The sequence below is a fragment of the Haliotis cracherodii genome, unplaced genomic scaffold, assembly GCF_022045235.1.
Source record: "Haliotis cracherodii isolate W230 unplaced genomic scaffold, xgHalCrac1.p SCAF_9, whole genome shotgun sequence".
Classification (NCBI taxonomy): Eukaryota; Metazoa; Mollusca; class Gastropoda; order Lepetellida; family Haliotidae; genus Haliotis; species Haliotis cracherodii.
In genome coordinates, this window is record NW_027266343.1 from 20,603,508 (window position 1) to 20,617,070 (window position 13,563).

The 13,563-nt window shown below is 40.2% G+C and overlaps 1 protein-coding gene across 1 annotated transcript; it reads left to right on the plus strand.

Annotated features, from left to right (window-relative positions):
* Nucleotides 1-1,278: 1,278 nt before the first annotated feature.
* On the plus strand, nucleotides 1,279-10,301 carry LOC139452799 (RING finger protein 145-like). Its single transcript, XM_071234416.1, has 3 exons — nucleotides 1,279-1,408; nucleotides 4,212-4,455; nucleotides 6,096-10,301. The coding sequence occupies exons 2-3, from the start codon at nucleotides 4,275-4,277 to the stop codon at nucleotides 8,027-8,029; spliced, it is 2,115 nt and encodes a 704-aa protein (XP_071090517.1). The 5' UTR covers nucleotides 1,279-1,408; nucleotides 4,212-4,274; the 3' UTR covers nucleotides 8,030-10,301.
* Nucleotides 10,302-13,563: the final 3,262 nt, after the last annotated feature.

Consider the following 13,563-nt stretch of genomic DNA (forward strand, 5'->3'; position numbering starts at 1 on the left):
TGTTGACAAGAGTTAGACCATCCAATACTGACAGAGGGGTTCGTTTGTGAAGCACCATGACACTATGGTTTTGGGGTTCCTTTTAGATTTTAAACATTTTACAATTGTCTGATTTTGTTTTAAGTTCACCAAGGCAAGACTACTAATATAGCAATTTGACAGGGGTTGCGTCATACCTGGAGTCCAACTAGAGTCATGTGTCTACACGACATATACCGTTGTCAAGCAGGGCTGGCAACGGTATCAGGATCTATTCCGAAACGTCACCTTTACAGTAAATAAAGAAGTTATTATCCATAAATTGTGTCTACTTTGTCATCCGTCAACGGGTGCAGGCTAAAACGGCACCTCAGCAAAACGTCACCGATTTCTCTGGCGAAAACGGCACCGCATTTGGCGAAAACGGCTACTATGTGTCGGGCGAAAACGGCACCTCTATTTTTAATAATGATAAGAACGATTTTTGTAGTAATATATATGGTTTATTTACATGGTATTTGATGTATTTACATGTTATTGGATGAATGTGATGTATTTACACGGACAGGTAAGTTAAAATACAGTATTCGTTCTGTTACAAAATTGCGGTTATTCTGAGAACTTATACAATAGCATTATGTAGTTTATTTTATTATAAGTAGTACCTCGAAGTCCAAAGTCCCCGGCTCTTTGGGGCGCAACACTTCCCGGGTTCAGTTCGCCATGCGAATGAGGGGTGATACTGGCGCCCGATTTGTAGATGTTTTCAACAGCTTGTTCCTTGCCCGGTGACGTTTTGCTGAGGTGCCGTTTTCGCTATAACCCTCGTCAACTTCTAAGTAAAGCCTATCAAACAATTCAAGGCCAAGTTACACCAAAATCGTCTGCATGGATTCTGGTTTCAACAGCCGGTTGTATCCAGTCTATTAAACCTGTCTAAGGATGTCCTAGATGTAGTTTAATGTTTGTAAAATACGATCATAATGTATTTTACTAACATCAAACTGAGTAGGTTTATAGGCAGTTATAACTGATACTAAAATATAATTATTAAATTAGCATAAACGGACAAATTACGTCCTCCATGACGGTCATATATATTTATTAAAAATATTAACAGAATCTACACATTGAAACAAACTATGGCCTGGCCTTTCAATATCTCCTATTAAGTTTTCATACTTGGATACTCAATATTGTCTTGTTATTGCATTCGATTCAACAGAAGACTTGTCATAAATAATGTATTTGAGGATAGTTGTCCTTGACAGTATGTGATGGTACACGGACTTCCGGTCATTCTGACAGTGGAAGCGACTCTTCCGAGGAAACATCATACACAGAAGATGGTGACGTCAGAAAGCAAGTGCACCTGTGACAACTGTTGTGAGAAAGTGGATTGATAACAGAAGAACTTGCTTTATCCAATGTAAGTTCAACGGAACACCTTTGTGTAGTAGTTTGTCCATATGTCTACCATCTCTCAGAGCCGAACTTTTCCGCTAGATCTAGTCACATGCCGCTGAAGCAGGATATTGATGTTGGTGATATTAATGAAAACACGACACCCATATGTATTTATATATAATTATATGGGTCCCATATTTCCGTATTATCATTATCCTGCTTCAGGGGCGTGTGATCAAAGTCTAGTTTTCACAAGGCTAGTGGACACTTGTATGCCCACAAACCGATCAGTAAGTGGTCACCTATAAAATGAAATGATCTTGCTACATTTACAGGTCTTGACTTAATCTACTTCTTCAAATGCACTGAAGCAGACTCCATACTATTTTAAGCTCCCCAAATACTGATTAAGAGTAAAGATTGGTGAAGAAAGCAGGAGACTAAAACTTGATGCAGATTTGATAGTTGTTGGAATGGTCAGCATCTTTTTGCGGCCTACCTTTAGAATACAGTACCACAAACTTTTCAAACACATGACAATACCCTATGACGTAATTTGTAGTATTTTGTTGCCAGTCACACCAGCGAAACAATGCCCTGTGACGTCAGGGGTCATCGAGTGTGCATAAGCTCCTCTCAGTGATCTATCATCTGTACACGAAATGTCATTGAATACGCCAAGTGCTGTGGAGAGTTTTGAATATTTGTTTACTGAATATAGCCTGCGGCGGCGCATTTTATAGCAAGCACTAGTTTACGAAAGCACTTTTATTTTTTATATATTTTTTAGTTCGTTTTTCTCGTAACTCAAGTGGCTAAAAGGGTTATAAATGGGAACTAATATACATATATTATTTTTTCGTTGCATTAATTTTCATTATTATGCACAAGAATATAGTTTATTAGGGATATTATATTGGTGCTGAACACATCCAAATATCGCCAGTGTTAGGGTAGGTTACCCCAAACTCTATCCTTAGCCCTTGGATCCCCTTTACGATCAATCATCCCTTCACGGTCATTGGGGTTCAGTTAATCTACCCCTTTAGTTTCTCCCAATATTTTTCACACAAAAACATTGAGTAAAAAGAATGAAATGGTTTTGTGTCGAATACTTTGGCTACTGGAAACTGTCCTACATTTTTTCAGTACTGATTCAAAAGCGAACTCACTGTTGTGTCGTCACTAGCCATGCACATGCCTCCCTCGTTCCTTACTATTATCCACATCATCCTTACAGTGTTCCCTACCAAACTTTTCTGTCACAAAATCCACCCGAAGAATTATTAAATAACACGTCATTCATGCGTACTTGCGATTTCGACGTCTGACGTCTGACGCCTGACGCCTTGAGCCGTTTTCAGTTCGCCATATCGGATCATTCCTCACCACTCGGTATCTTGTAGATTACGGAATGGGACGAGTGTGCCAAATGGCATCGGGATCATTCGTAAGTGTCGATAGACTAAAGTCACGAGACACCATGCCTACCCGTAACCTTCGTAAGGGTCTGTCACCTATTCGACCCTTTTCGTTCAGTTCCTTAATGTCGTAGGCATGACTAATTAAATTTGCACTTTGTTTCACAGTGTGTAAGTAGCTCAGTCGGTTGGCTGTCGGGCTAACAATCCGAAGGTCGCTAGTTTGCGTCCGACGGATTCTCACAAAAACTGGTTGCTTGTCTTTGAGACATGTGACCTATGGCAGAGACCGTCCTCACGAGAAGTTGTGGTACTGTATTCTAAAGGTGCAAAGGGCAAGTGGTGTCACAATGACCTTGTTGAACCTGTGTGTAAACTGTGTAAGATAGATCACACATTTGATTATTATTCTATCCCTTACATGGTTTCCATATGCATATCTGTTCTAATGGTGAAATATTTCTTCAATACACTTTTTACTTTGAAGTAAACCCTAATTTGCTGTTGGCTCTATTTTTAAAAGCCCAAACACAACCTCATTAAATTATTTTTGTAAGAACCTCACAGTTTTGTGTGTGCAAACATTACTCAAAGCTCTTCAGAACAATACCTCATTCTCTACTAAGAGCAAGAAAAAATAGTCAGAATATAAGCAAAAAACTGGACCATCGGTGGTACTTTCTTTGATTCTCCTGTATTCATTGATTCATTTTATGATAGAACCTAGCAGACTGCCATGTTGGTACTTACCTACTTAATAACTGATGTATTTAGGCATTTCGAAAGGACAGCGTGATATTTGTGATGTGTTTCGTCATATTAAATGCTTGCATAAAAATCAAAAGAATGACTGCGCAGAACTGAGTCACCTAGTTTTACCGTAGCCTATCTGTGATTGTGTGAGCTGGTCAGAACCAGTCACAAGGTTAGGGTCCAAGATAAGGATGATTACAAGTAGCTTGCCAGGATAAACATGGCATGTCTACGTAATTACTGAGTTAGTAAAAGTTTAATTGCTCAGATTGGAGATGAAATAATATAGTTCTAAGTTAAGGTAGAAATGTTTACTCATTATATACCGGTTTAAAGCTCACTCACTCACTCTTATATCTAATATTATATTCCAGAAAAAGTCTAGGTAAGCTACTGTGTCTCGTGGTTTTTAGTTTTGTTATATTCCAGTTGTTATATCATTTACCGGTATGTAAATAGAAGATTTCTAAAACATGTAATTGAAGTATGGTATACTGAACATGTACTGTTAATGTAAGAGAGATATATCTATATAAATAGTTATAATGTCTTTGCTATGAAAAGCACTGATTGGATTAGCCTGGACACACGTTTCAGAGATTAACATTGTCACTTTCTTTCCAATAATATTATGTTTTGTTTCATTTTCAGAATAAAGAAAATGGCCTCATACACGTGACAGTAGTGGTATAGAGCTGGGACAGACCGGTGACAATGGTGCAGTTGTTCAACATGTTCAAGATATCCCGTGAGGCACTGGAGTCTGGGGTGGGGGTCATACTTCGGGTCCCCGCCCTCTTTGTTATGGAGGTGTGGTACCGCACCGACCCCCTCAAGACGGTCCAGGTGCAGACCAAGGATGTCGAGATCATCATCAAAGTTGTCTATTACATGGGTAGGGGAAAATGGCGTTGCTTCTTATTTTGCTACACCACCACCACATTGCTTGTAGACCAGTGAATTCTGAATGGGCTGTCCTTCTGAGACAAAGACCATATATTCCAGACTGACATTTCTGTGTTTTTGATTGTTCTATCTTGTTTACTGTAGGGGATATAATCATATTTGTGGAAAGTATTTGGATAACTTTGTTTATTATATTTTTGACAAAACCAGAGTGGACAGTCAATTTGAAAACAAGATGACATAACCATGATTTTATGTGATTTCATAAAGCTTTGAGGCCAAAAAATAATAAAAGATACAAGCTCAGATCATGTTGAGTGTGACTTTAATTTTGAGTTTAACTTGAAGAAAAAATGGTACTAAATTTTTATTTATTTTTCACGTTTGTGAATGTTAGCGCCTCCTAAATTATGAAATATAACTTAATGATATCACTATCATAATTAATATCATAGAAATGTACTTGGGAGCACCTCCATGCCTTGGTCAAGTGGATGGAGCATGTGTAGAGAGAGCGGAAGATTGGTGGTTTGATCAAAGATGTTAAAAGATGGTACTTGTTAATATGATTTCATTATTGTCTTAAATGACATCATTTTTAAAAACATCAGAATGTGTTAGAAATAAAAATCTTTTGCCAAAAAATAACATGCAAAGAGACATTTTGATATTTGTCATGTCTGTGCAAAAGCAAGAGATGCCGAAGTAATTTTCATTGAAATGATTCTTTTACTTGTTATTATAATATTTTATATAAGTTATTTAAAGCACTGCATTAGAAATTGGCAGTTGTCCTGTAGAAATTTGCCATTTTTAAGGGTTTTGCTATGTGTTATCATTATCGGGACTGGTGGACTAAAACAGTTAGTTTCTATTGATGAAATTAGCTTATGTTCTGTAAATAGTTTTAAATATTTCAGCAAAAATTGATGGATGGGAAGTAAATTAGTCGGTAGATGTGTCACAGGTTTCTTCAGATCACCATGATGGGAACACAATACTGGATGCAGTGGAAGTCTGTTCACACCAAAAAACATATTGATTACTGTTGGATACAGTTTTAGCTCGCCTGACTGAAAGTCAAGTGAGCCATGTCGTGGCCTTCTTGTCCATCACCCGTCGTACATTGTGAACATGTTCTTCTCAGAAAACACTGAACTAATAAGCTGAAATTTCACGTACTTCCCTCCACATCAGCCATATTGAAAAAAAACTACTATGGCCATTACTTAGCCTTTCGTCTTCCAAATATACTGAAACGTGGTACATGTGTTAGTGGGCCGTAACTTACATGTTCTGTTGTTTTGCAATGTTTTAGATTTTGACCTTTGCACTTCGACCTTACTGAAAGCTGAAACTTCTTATGACCATTACCCGGCCCAGAAAAGTAGTGAAATTTGGTATATGTGTTGATAGTATTGGGACTCAACACATTTGTTCCGTTCTTTTTGTGATATTTTAATCTTTGTTGCTGTGTTAGTCAGGAATGGTTTTATTCAGATTAGCAGGGTTTGTTGGTGTAGATGTATAGATATGGTTTGATATTTGTCAATGAGTAATACCTGGTATTTCCATGGCTCTTTGTTAATAAATGGTTCCAGGTTTTGTATGTGTTATTGTCTGTTTCAGCTCTCCTGTTTGCTGTTGCTATCGGCACCCTCCCACTGAAGAAGCTGGTGACCTTCTATGTGTACCTGGTGAGCGGACTGATGCTACTTGGGTCATTCTTCCTGTCACAGAGCTTCGTCCAGGTAGAGGTGCTGGAGAACAAGGAGCAGACGTGGGCAGACCTGTTTGACGACAAGGAGCACACAGAGAGGTTGATCCTGCACCTCATTGCCCAGGCCTTCATGGCTGCTCTCATCGCATACCTAGTGGAGCTGAAGGATTGGACACGTTTCCTCATGCTCGTCTTCACGCTGCCTGTCCTGGCTCGCTCCCTAGGCTTCCCACTCAACGATTTACACATTGTTCATAACTTCGCATCCATTTTCTCCACTCTCATTGTGCTGTTCTATGTGTTTAACAACCTTGGGAATATCATTGATAACTGTAAGGAAGGAATCAACAATGTTGTTCTTGCCTTCCGTGCGTTTGGTGTCTTCCCGGTTTTCATCACATTTTGGCATTCTGTACTGCTTCCCATACAACTGTTGATATTCTGGCTGATCATGTTTATCACACAACTATATGTTTATTTATATTCAGAAAACCATCCTATAATGCAGGAAGGTTGGATTGTGATTATCTTGGCAAGTATTGGTGAGTGTTGTGCAACACCGATTAGCCTGTTTGCATTATGTGTAACAATAACCTACGCATCATACAGTATTCTGACTTTGACTAAGCTTTACCTCCAAGGATTTGAGGCATGGTCACAAGATGTGGACGCAATGCGAGGATGGACAGAGGGCTTCACGATGTTATTAATAGCCATTCAGACTGACCTACTTGACCTTCGACCTCTTCAAAGAGCATTTCTGATGAGCATCCTTTTGTTCATTGTAGCATCTTCCCTAATCCAGTCCATGTATGAAATCGCTGATCCAGTTTTGTTGGCACTGAGTGCGTCCCACAACAAGAGTGTGTTCAAACATGCCCGAGCTGTGGCTCTCTGTACGTTCCTGTGGATGTTCCCACTGTACATGACCTACTCCATCTGTCAGTACTTCGACCTGGACTTCTGGCTCATGGTCATCGTGTCCAGCTGCATGCTGACCTCCGTGCAAGTCATCGGCTCGCTTGCAGTGTACTCACTATTCATGTATGACTCTTTCCGAAATGAACCTTGGGAAATGCTGGACGATGTCATATACTGTGCGCGGGCCATCACACGGGTGCTGGAATTCTTTGTAGCTGTGTTTGTTGTGTGTTACGGACTGAAGGAGTCCTTGTTTGGAGAATGGAGCTGGATAAACTCCTCCATCTTGATTGTCCACTGTTACTTCAATGTGTGGCAGAGACTACAGAGTGGCTGGAAGAGCTTCCTGCTGCGGAGAGAGGCTAGTAAGAAGGTCGAGAGCCTCCCATCAGCCTCTGAGGACCAGCTCTCCTGCTTGGATGATGTGTGTGCTATCTGCTATAATGAGATGAAGAGTGCACGGGTGACCCCCTGTGGCCACTTCTTCCATGGTGTGTGTTTACGCAAGTGGTTGTATGTCAAGGACAGCTGCCCGATGTGTCACCGGGATATTCACCAGGAGGTGGCGGCGGGTTCCGACGCCGGCAGGGAGGACTTTGTGATGAATCCAACTCTTGCATCCCAGGATGATGACGACAGTTCTGAGACAGCATCTTCGCAGACAACAGAGTCCAGTGATAGTGCAGCCATTGCTGACGAGGGAAATGTGGATCTTGACAACGACCCACATGACCTTCTGGAAGATGCGGGACATGTGTCCAAGTTTGACCTGATTGAGGGCGTGGCAGAGGCTGCGAGTCCCACAAACAATGACAATGATGATGTGGAGATTGATGCGTGGGTAAGGGAACAGGGCTTGGCTGACAGCGGGGGAGGGGCTGATGTCAGGAGAAGGTATGGGCTCATTCATCACCAGATCTGACTCACACCTGGATGTCTGTGGGTGTATAGGGGGTACATGGAAGCTTTATCTTGCCATTGAAATGGTGTAACTTTGAGATCCTGGCAGATCCTTATAGGAGCCATAGTATTATATCATTATGTTGATATGTTTGTGTTGGTCCTCAGGACCTCTGGTTAACAAGATTTCATAGTGCTGTACATGGTCTGTACATGTTCTATGATTGAAGTCAGTTATTTTCCTTCATGATAAAAGCAATAGTTTTCTCTTCTAGATACTATTTTGTTATTACACCATAGGTGTGGCTGGTCATTAGCTGGCTAACTAACAGTAAATTATAGTTAAATACATTGGTATTCCCTTATATTCTAGTGATTGTTGGCAATGGTTAGTGTCTTTTACTATGAATACAGACATAACAAAATGCATTTGATGCATGGTATCGTTGTCCACAATCCCAGTGTTCCTGCTGGCTTTTGAAACTGCCAGTCCTTGTGGACTGGCAACTCTAAAAATCATCAGTCCTGTCTAATTTTTGACAGTCCCAACTTTCAACAATTAAAAAACATATGAAAATTATTTGGTTTTAATTCTGTTCAGTGCAAAGATGTCATCTCTGAAGTAACCTAGTTAGCTCTATACATCATTCACACAAACTCAGTCACAATTTTCTCTTTATTTTTTAATATTTTCAGACAAAGTCGCTACAACTGGATATTTAACCTAGAAATAGACAAGGGGAAACCCTGATGGTAACAGACAAGCTGGCTTTGTTTGAAAAATGTACTTATATCTGAATACATGTATATGAATATCACCGATTTTTTTTGTTCAACCACTAAGATCTATAAGTTCTATATTTGCCAGTCCCTGTGGACTGGCAATCACATAAATTACCGGTCCAAGCCTAATTTTACCGGTAAAAAACAGGTAATTACAGGTAAACGGGAACACTGAATCCATAAACTGTCCAATGTCGTGTATATTGTGTGGTGTAGTTGTAAATGTATAACATTTGGAGAAAAGGTGAATTATGTAGCAATATTGCAATGGTGAAAATGCCCTCAGTAGTCACCCCAGGTCCTGAACTATTACCATTGAAGCAAGAGGACATTTGTGTCAATATTCACTGTTGTCTTGTTTTTGTAAGAATGACCAGTTGGCTCCTTGAGTGCATTACCTGCCATCTGAATATAGTGGAGTCATAAGAATAACCAGTGTTTTCTCCTTTGTCAACAGGAGTCAAGAAAAAGATTTGGTGTGCCCAACTAATTGTATTCCAGAGGATATATGCCTCACTTATGTCTATGCCTGAGAATGGCAGAGCTAATGTGTAAATATTGAAATGTGTTATTTATTTGTTAAATATTGTGTTGGAGGTGAACCAAGGTTGGTCGATATTAGTGTTGCTGTACACCAATCATTTTATACTTGGGAACTTTACATCCTTGAACTAGTCCAAGAGTTGAAGTGGCTGCTCTTATTTATTTCTTCTGTTAATTGTGTATTTTAGCCCTAGGTCCTGTCTCATGTTAGACATGGTCACTCTTGGCTGGCTCACAATAATTATAACATTAACATAATACATGACAATGGTGTCAATAGATTGACTGTTTTTGCAACTCATTTTATTTAAAATCAATTGATATTTTGTAGATGTTGTCTCTGCTTGTACATGTATTAGCATGGTTAATGATAATTACTTGCTTATGTTGGCATGTGTGATGCTTCTTCGCATGGCCACCGAGGACTTCATGGTAGGGTGTTTAGGTTCAGTCCAGCAAGATGTACTTCATGGTAGGGTAGTCAGGTTCAGTCCAGCAATACATTTTGGGGAGCACCAGGTGTCCACCACAGAAGACATACTCGCAACTCACTCACACTCTTGTGAAGGTCATCTATCCTTTTCAAGTGGTATTTATTCACAGCTCTGATCATAGTACCCCTCGCTGTTGGGGTAAGATGTCTCATAATTAGCCAAGTCACAGAGCCAGGATGAGGTCCTGGGGATTGAATACAGGGTCGGTTGATGGGGTGACCTTCATGTTTGTTAAGTGACCTTCATGTTGCTCTTGCGTTGGTGGGAGTTGAAGATGAAGCAATTGTTTCTGATACATCATTAACTTCGCCATGGTACGGTAACCTTGTGTTGACGGGTGTATCATGTGGAGATGATAATATCTGATAAATCTTGTTAATATTAATGTCTTGCATTTCTTACCCGATATTGAACAAAAACAGTTACTGGAGGTACACTGGGAATGTCTTAATATCTGTTATGCTAATAATGATGTACTGTGTACAATAAACTTGTTTCACATCATTGTTGAGTTGTGTATTGAACATATATAGGCCGCATTCAAACATTTTGATTTTCTAATGATCATTTGATATGCATCCATTATTTCTGCCAAAATCCATGATTGTTGGTTTTACTGAAGTGGTAAACATTATGGGCTTGCCTGACTTTGGGCCTTCCTTCCACACTATATGTTGACTAACCATGAAATATATATAATATATCATAGACCGCCTCCCTGGTCTAGTGGTAGAGTGTCCGCGGAGGGCGGAAGGTCCGGGGTTCGATCTCCTGCCTCGTTATACCAAAAGACGATAAAAGATGGTACTTGACGCTCAGCATTAAGGGGTTAAAACAAGGACTGGTAGGCTTGGAGTCAGTATACTGTGTCTGAGTGGGGTATTCATGTAAAACTGCAGCATTGTATCTCAGTGAGCTAGCACTACAAATCGGCATCAGTCCGGACTAGTACAATCAGCCATGCACGCACACATGCATGCATGTCGCAATAATCTTGGACGTGACGTTAAACCCAATTTCACCTCACCTCACCTATAATATATCATAAGAATACAGTAAATACTGGTTTTAAACACAACTCACTCAAAGTTTCGTCATTCTTCTTTAAAACGATTGGACATGCAGTGATGTCTCATCAAGCCAATGATACACATGTACTGATAGCAAGGCCGTCACAGTAGCTGGCTAAGACAACAGATGGGGTAACCGGATCACCTTAATAGGTTATTAAATATTAGGTTGGCCCAAAATTCAATAATGGAAGGAAGATAAATGCCTTCCTGTCAAGTCTGGTAGCGCATTTCATGGCTAAATGTTGTGCCACAGCACTGTAGCTCACATGAGATAAGGACATGGACTTGGAAGTGTAGCAGGTTTCATTTGTTACATATATTGTTCGAAGAAAGTGTGTAAGCCACTTAATAATTAGGCTTTAGTTACATTGGAGTTGAAGTGCTTCCACTGATGAGGTTAGTTGAGGTTAAGCCACTAAGTGTAAAGTTTAAACAATTAGGCTCATAAGTTTATAAAATTGTTGTAATATGATAATCACAGATGTTGTGAACCATTCAGTCACACCTTTTCCACTGCAGCACAGAAACGTTTGTGTCAACCTGTGGGTGATCCACAACACACATTTCATCAAGTCTTTGATGTGCATGTATAAGGTGTAGGAGTTGTTACCCTTGTCAGCTGTTGGTCATCACACACAGCCCTAACTCAACTTTCTCTGCACTTCATTGGCTTCTCTCCTGTTACTCATATTGGCTTTCTCATTACATTTTTAGCTTTGTAAATTAATCCTGCTTTGTGTCAATCAACATGTATATGTACTCTGCAAAAACAGAAACACAAAAGTAGTAAAATCGTAAATTTCTGGCGAGTGTTGCCCACATTCAAAATTAATATTGAAAATGAATTGGTCATTTCTGCATGCATGGTTTGGGATTAATTTGTGTAGAAAGAATGAGGTACTGCAGAAATTTGATGAAAGATGGAGAAATCTTTGGTTTAGTGACGGTCACGGTTCATGCTTCCCTGTGCGGATGGTAGACATGTTACAGGCGTCGCAGGGGAATGTTATGCACGAAACTGCATACAGGAAGTGGACAGATTTGGTGTTGTAGTGTGATATGTGATATGGGCAACCACCTCCTACACTGGTACAACAGACTTGGTGCAAGGTCTGGGGAATTTAACAGCATAACGTTCCACGGATGTAATTCTTCGGCCACACGTCCTTCCCATAATGCAGCAAGCCAACGTCCCTTTCCAACAAGACAATGCCTGACCTCACACGGCAAGACTTACAACAGCCTTTTTCAGGAATCACAACATCCAGATCCTGCCATGTCACTCCAGGTCTCTAGATTTAAACCCAATAAAACATTTATGGGATGCTCTGCATCAACAACTGTGATGCACGTCAGCAACAACCACAGAATCTTCGACAGTTGGCACAAACACTGCAGGCGGAGTGGGTGAACATTCCCCAGGCCACAATTCGGGATCTTATGCTTCCATGGGACGACGATGCAAGTCTGTTTTGGACACTAATGGTGGCCGTACAAGATATTGAGAACAGATGACCTTCGTCTTAATCTATAGTTCTATGTGTGCAATATGGAACCTGGGTCAATGACAATGATGTGTGACAATTTTGAACAATATCTTTTGTGTTTCTTATTTAGCAGAGTATTATAGTAACTCATTACACTTATTCACACCTGGTGAAGGGGCAAGAAGATGCCATGAAAAATCGTTACAAACAGTAGTGAAGTTGTTATCCACAAAAGTTTCCTATCTCCACACACTTAAACTTTCATCATGAAAACCTAAAAGACTCGTTCCATTTTCGGATGAATCTATCAGTATTTATCAATAAAAAAATAACCGATCTCATAGCAGTCGGCTCCTATGAAAGCATGGGCAAAATGGGAACCTATTCTGGATTCCGAGATTACTCCCAAAACCCTTGGCTTAACTTTAAGTTTTTGGCTTGCCTTGATAAAATCAGTGAGGTATCCGCAAATATTTTTACAGTCAACGCCAGAGAATAATCAGTCGCGATAATGCGATTCCATTTGGTTTAAAGCGCACATAGCGGTGAGAGTAACACAATGGATCACTGAACATCAGTCATGACACCAGGTGTTAAGCTCAACCCGGTTTTGAATCAAGTGTGGCTTGTACGTAATTCAACGATCACATACCACTGGAAAAAGAAACGCATAGCAGATATGTTTTTTCAATCGTAACATCATGGATGGGGAAAGGTAGTATGAATGTATTGATATTTAGCAATTGTTTCCTTTTGCTCATTGTGGGTTCGGGGCGGTCGGGTAGCCTTGTGGTTAAAGTGTTCGCTCGCCACGCCGAAGACCCGTGTTCGATTCCCCACATTCGTACAATGTGTGAAGCCCGTTTCGGGTGCCCCGCGCCATGATATCGCTTGAATATTGCAATAAGCGGCGTAAAAGCATACTCACTCTCTCATTATGGGTTTAATGTTTTTGCATCTCCAAAACGCAACCAAATCAAGGTTTATGTCACATGACACAGTACGGCTTTATTGCGTCTAAACATGTCTCACAGAAACAGGGAGACTTGCAACGTTTTCAACAACATGGAACAACTATTGTCAGATCAGCCACATTCTGGTTGACCACGTGTCACCACGTGTCAAGACGGGTCCACCCGTGTAAGCCACTTAAGTTATGTAACAGGTTTACAAACG

Coding starts and splice junctions, on each gene's coding strand:
- LOC139452799 (XM_071234416.1), top strand. CDS start 4,275: ATGGTGCAGTTGTTCAACATGTTCAAGATATCCCGTGAGGCACTGGAG. Junction 4,456..6,095: donor CAAAGTTGTCTATTACATGG/GTAGGGGAAAAT, acceptor TGTCTGTTTCAG/CTCTCCTGTTTGCTGTTGCT.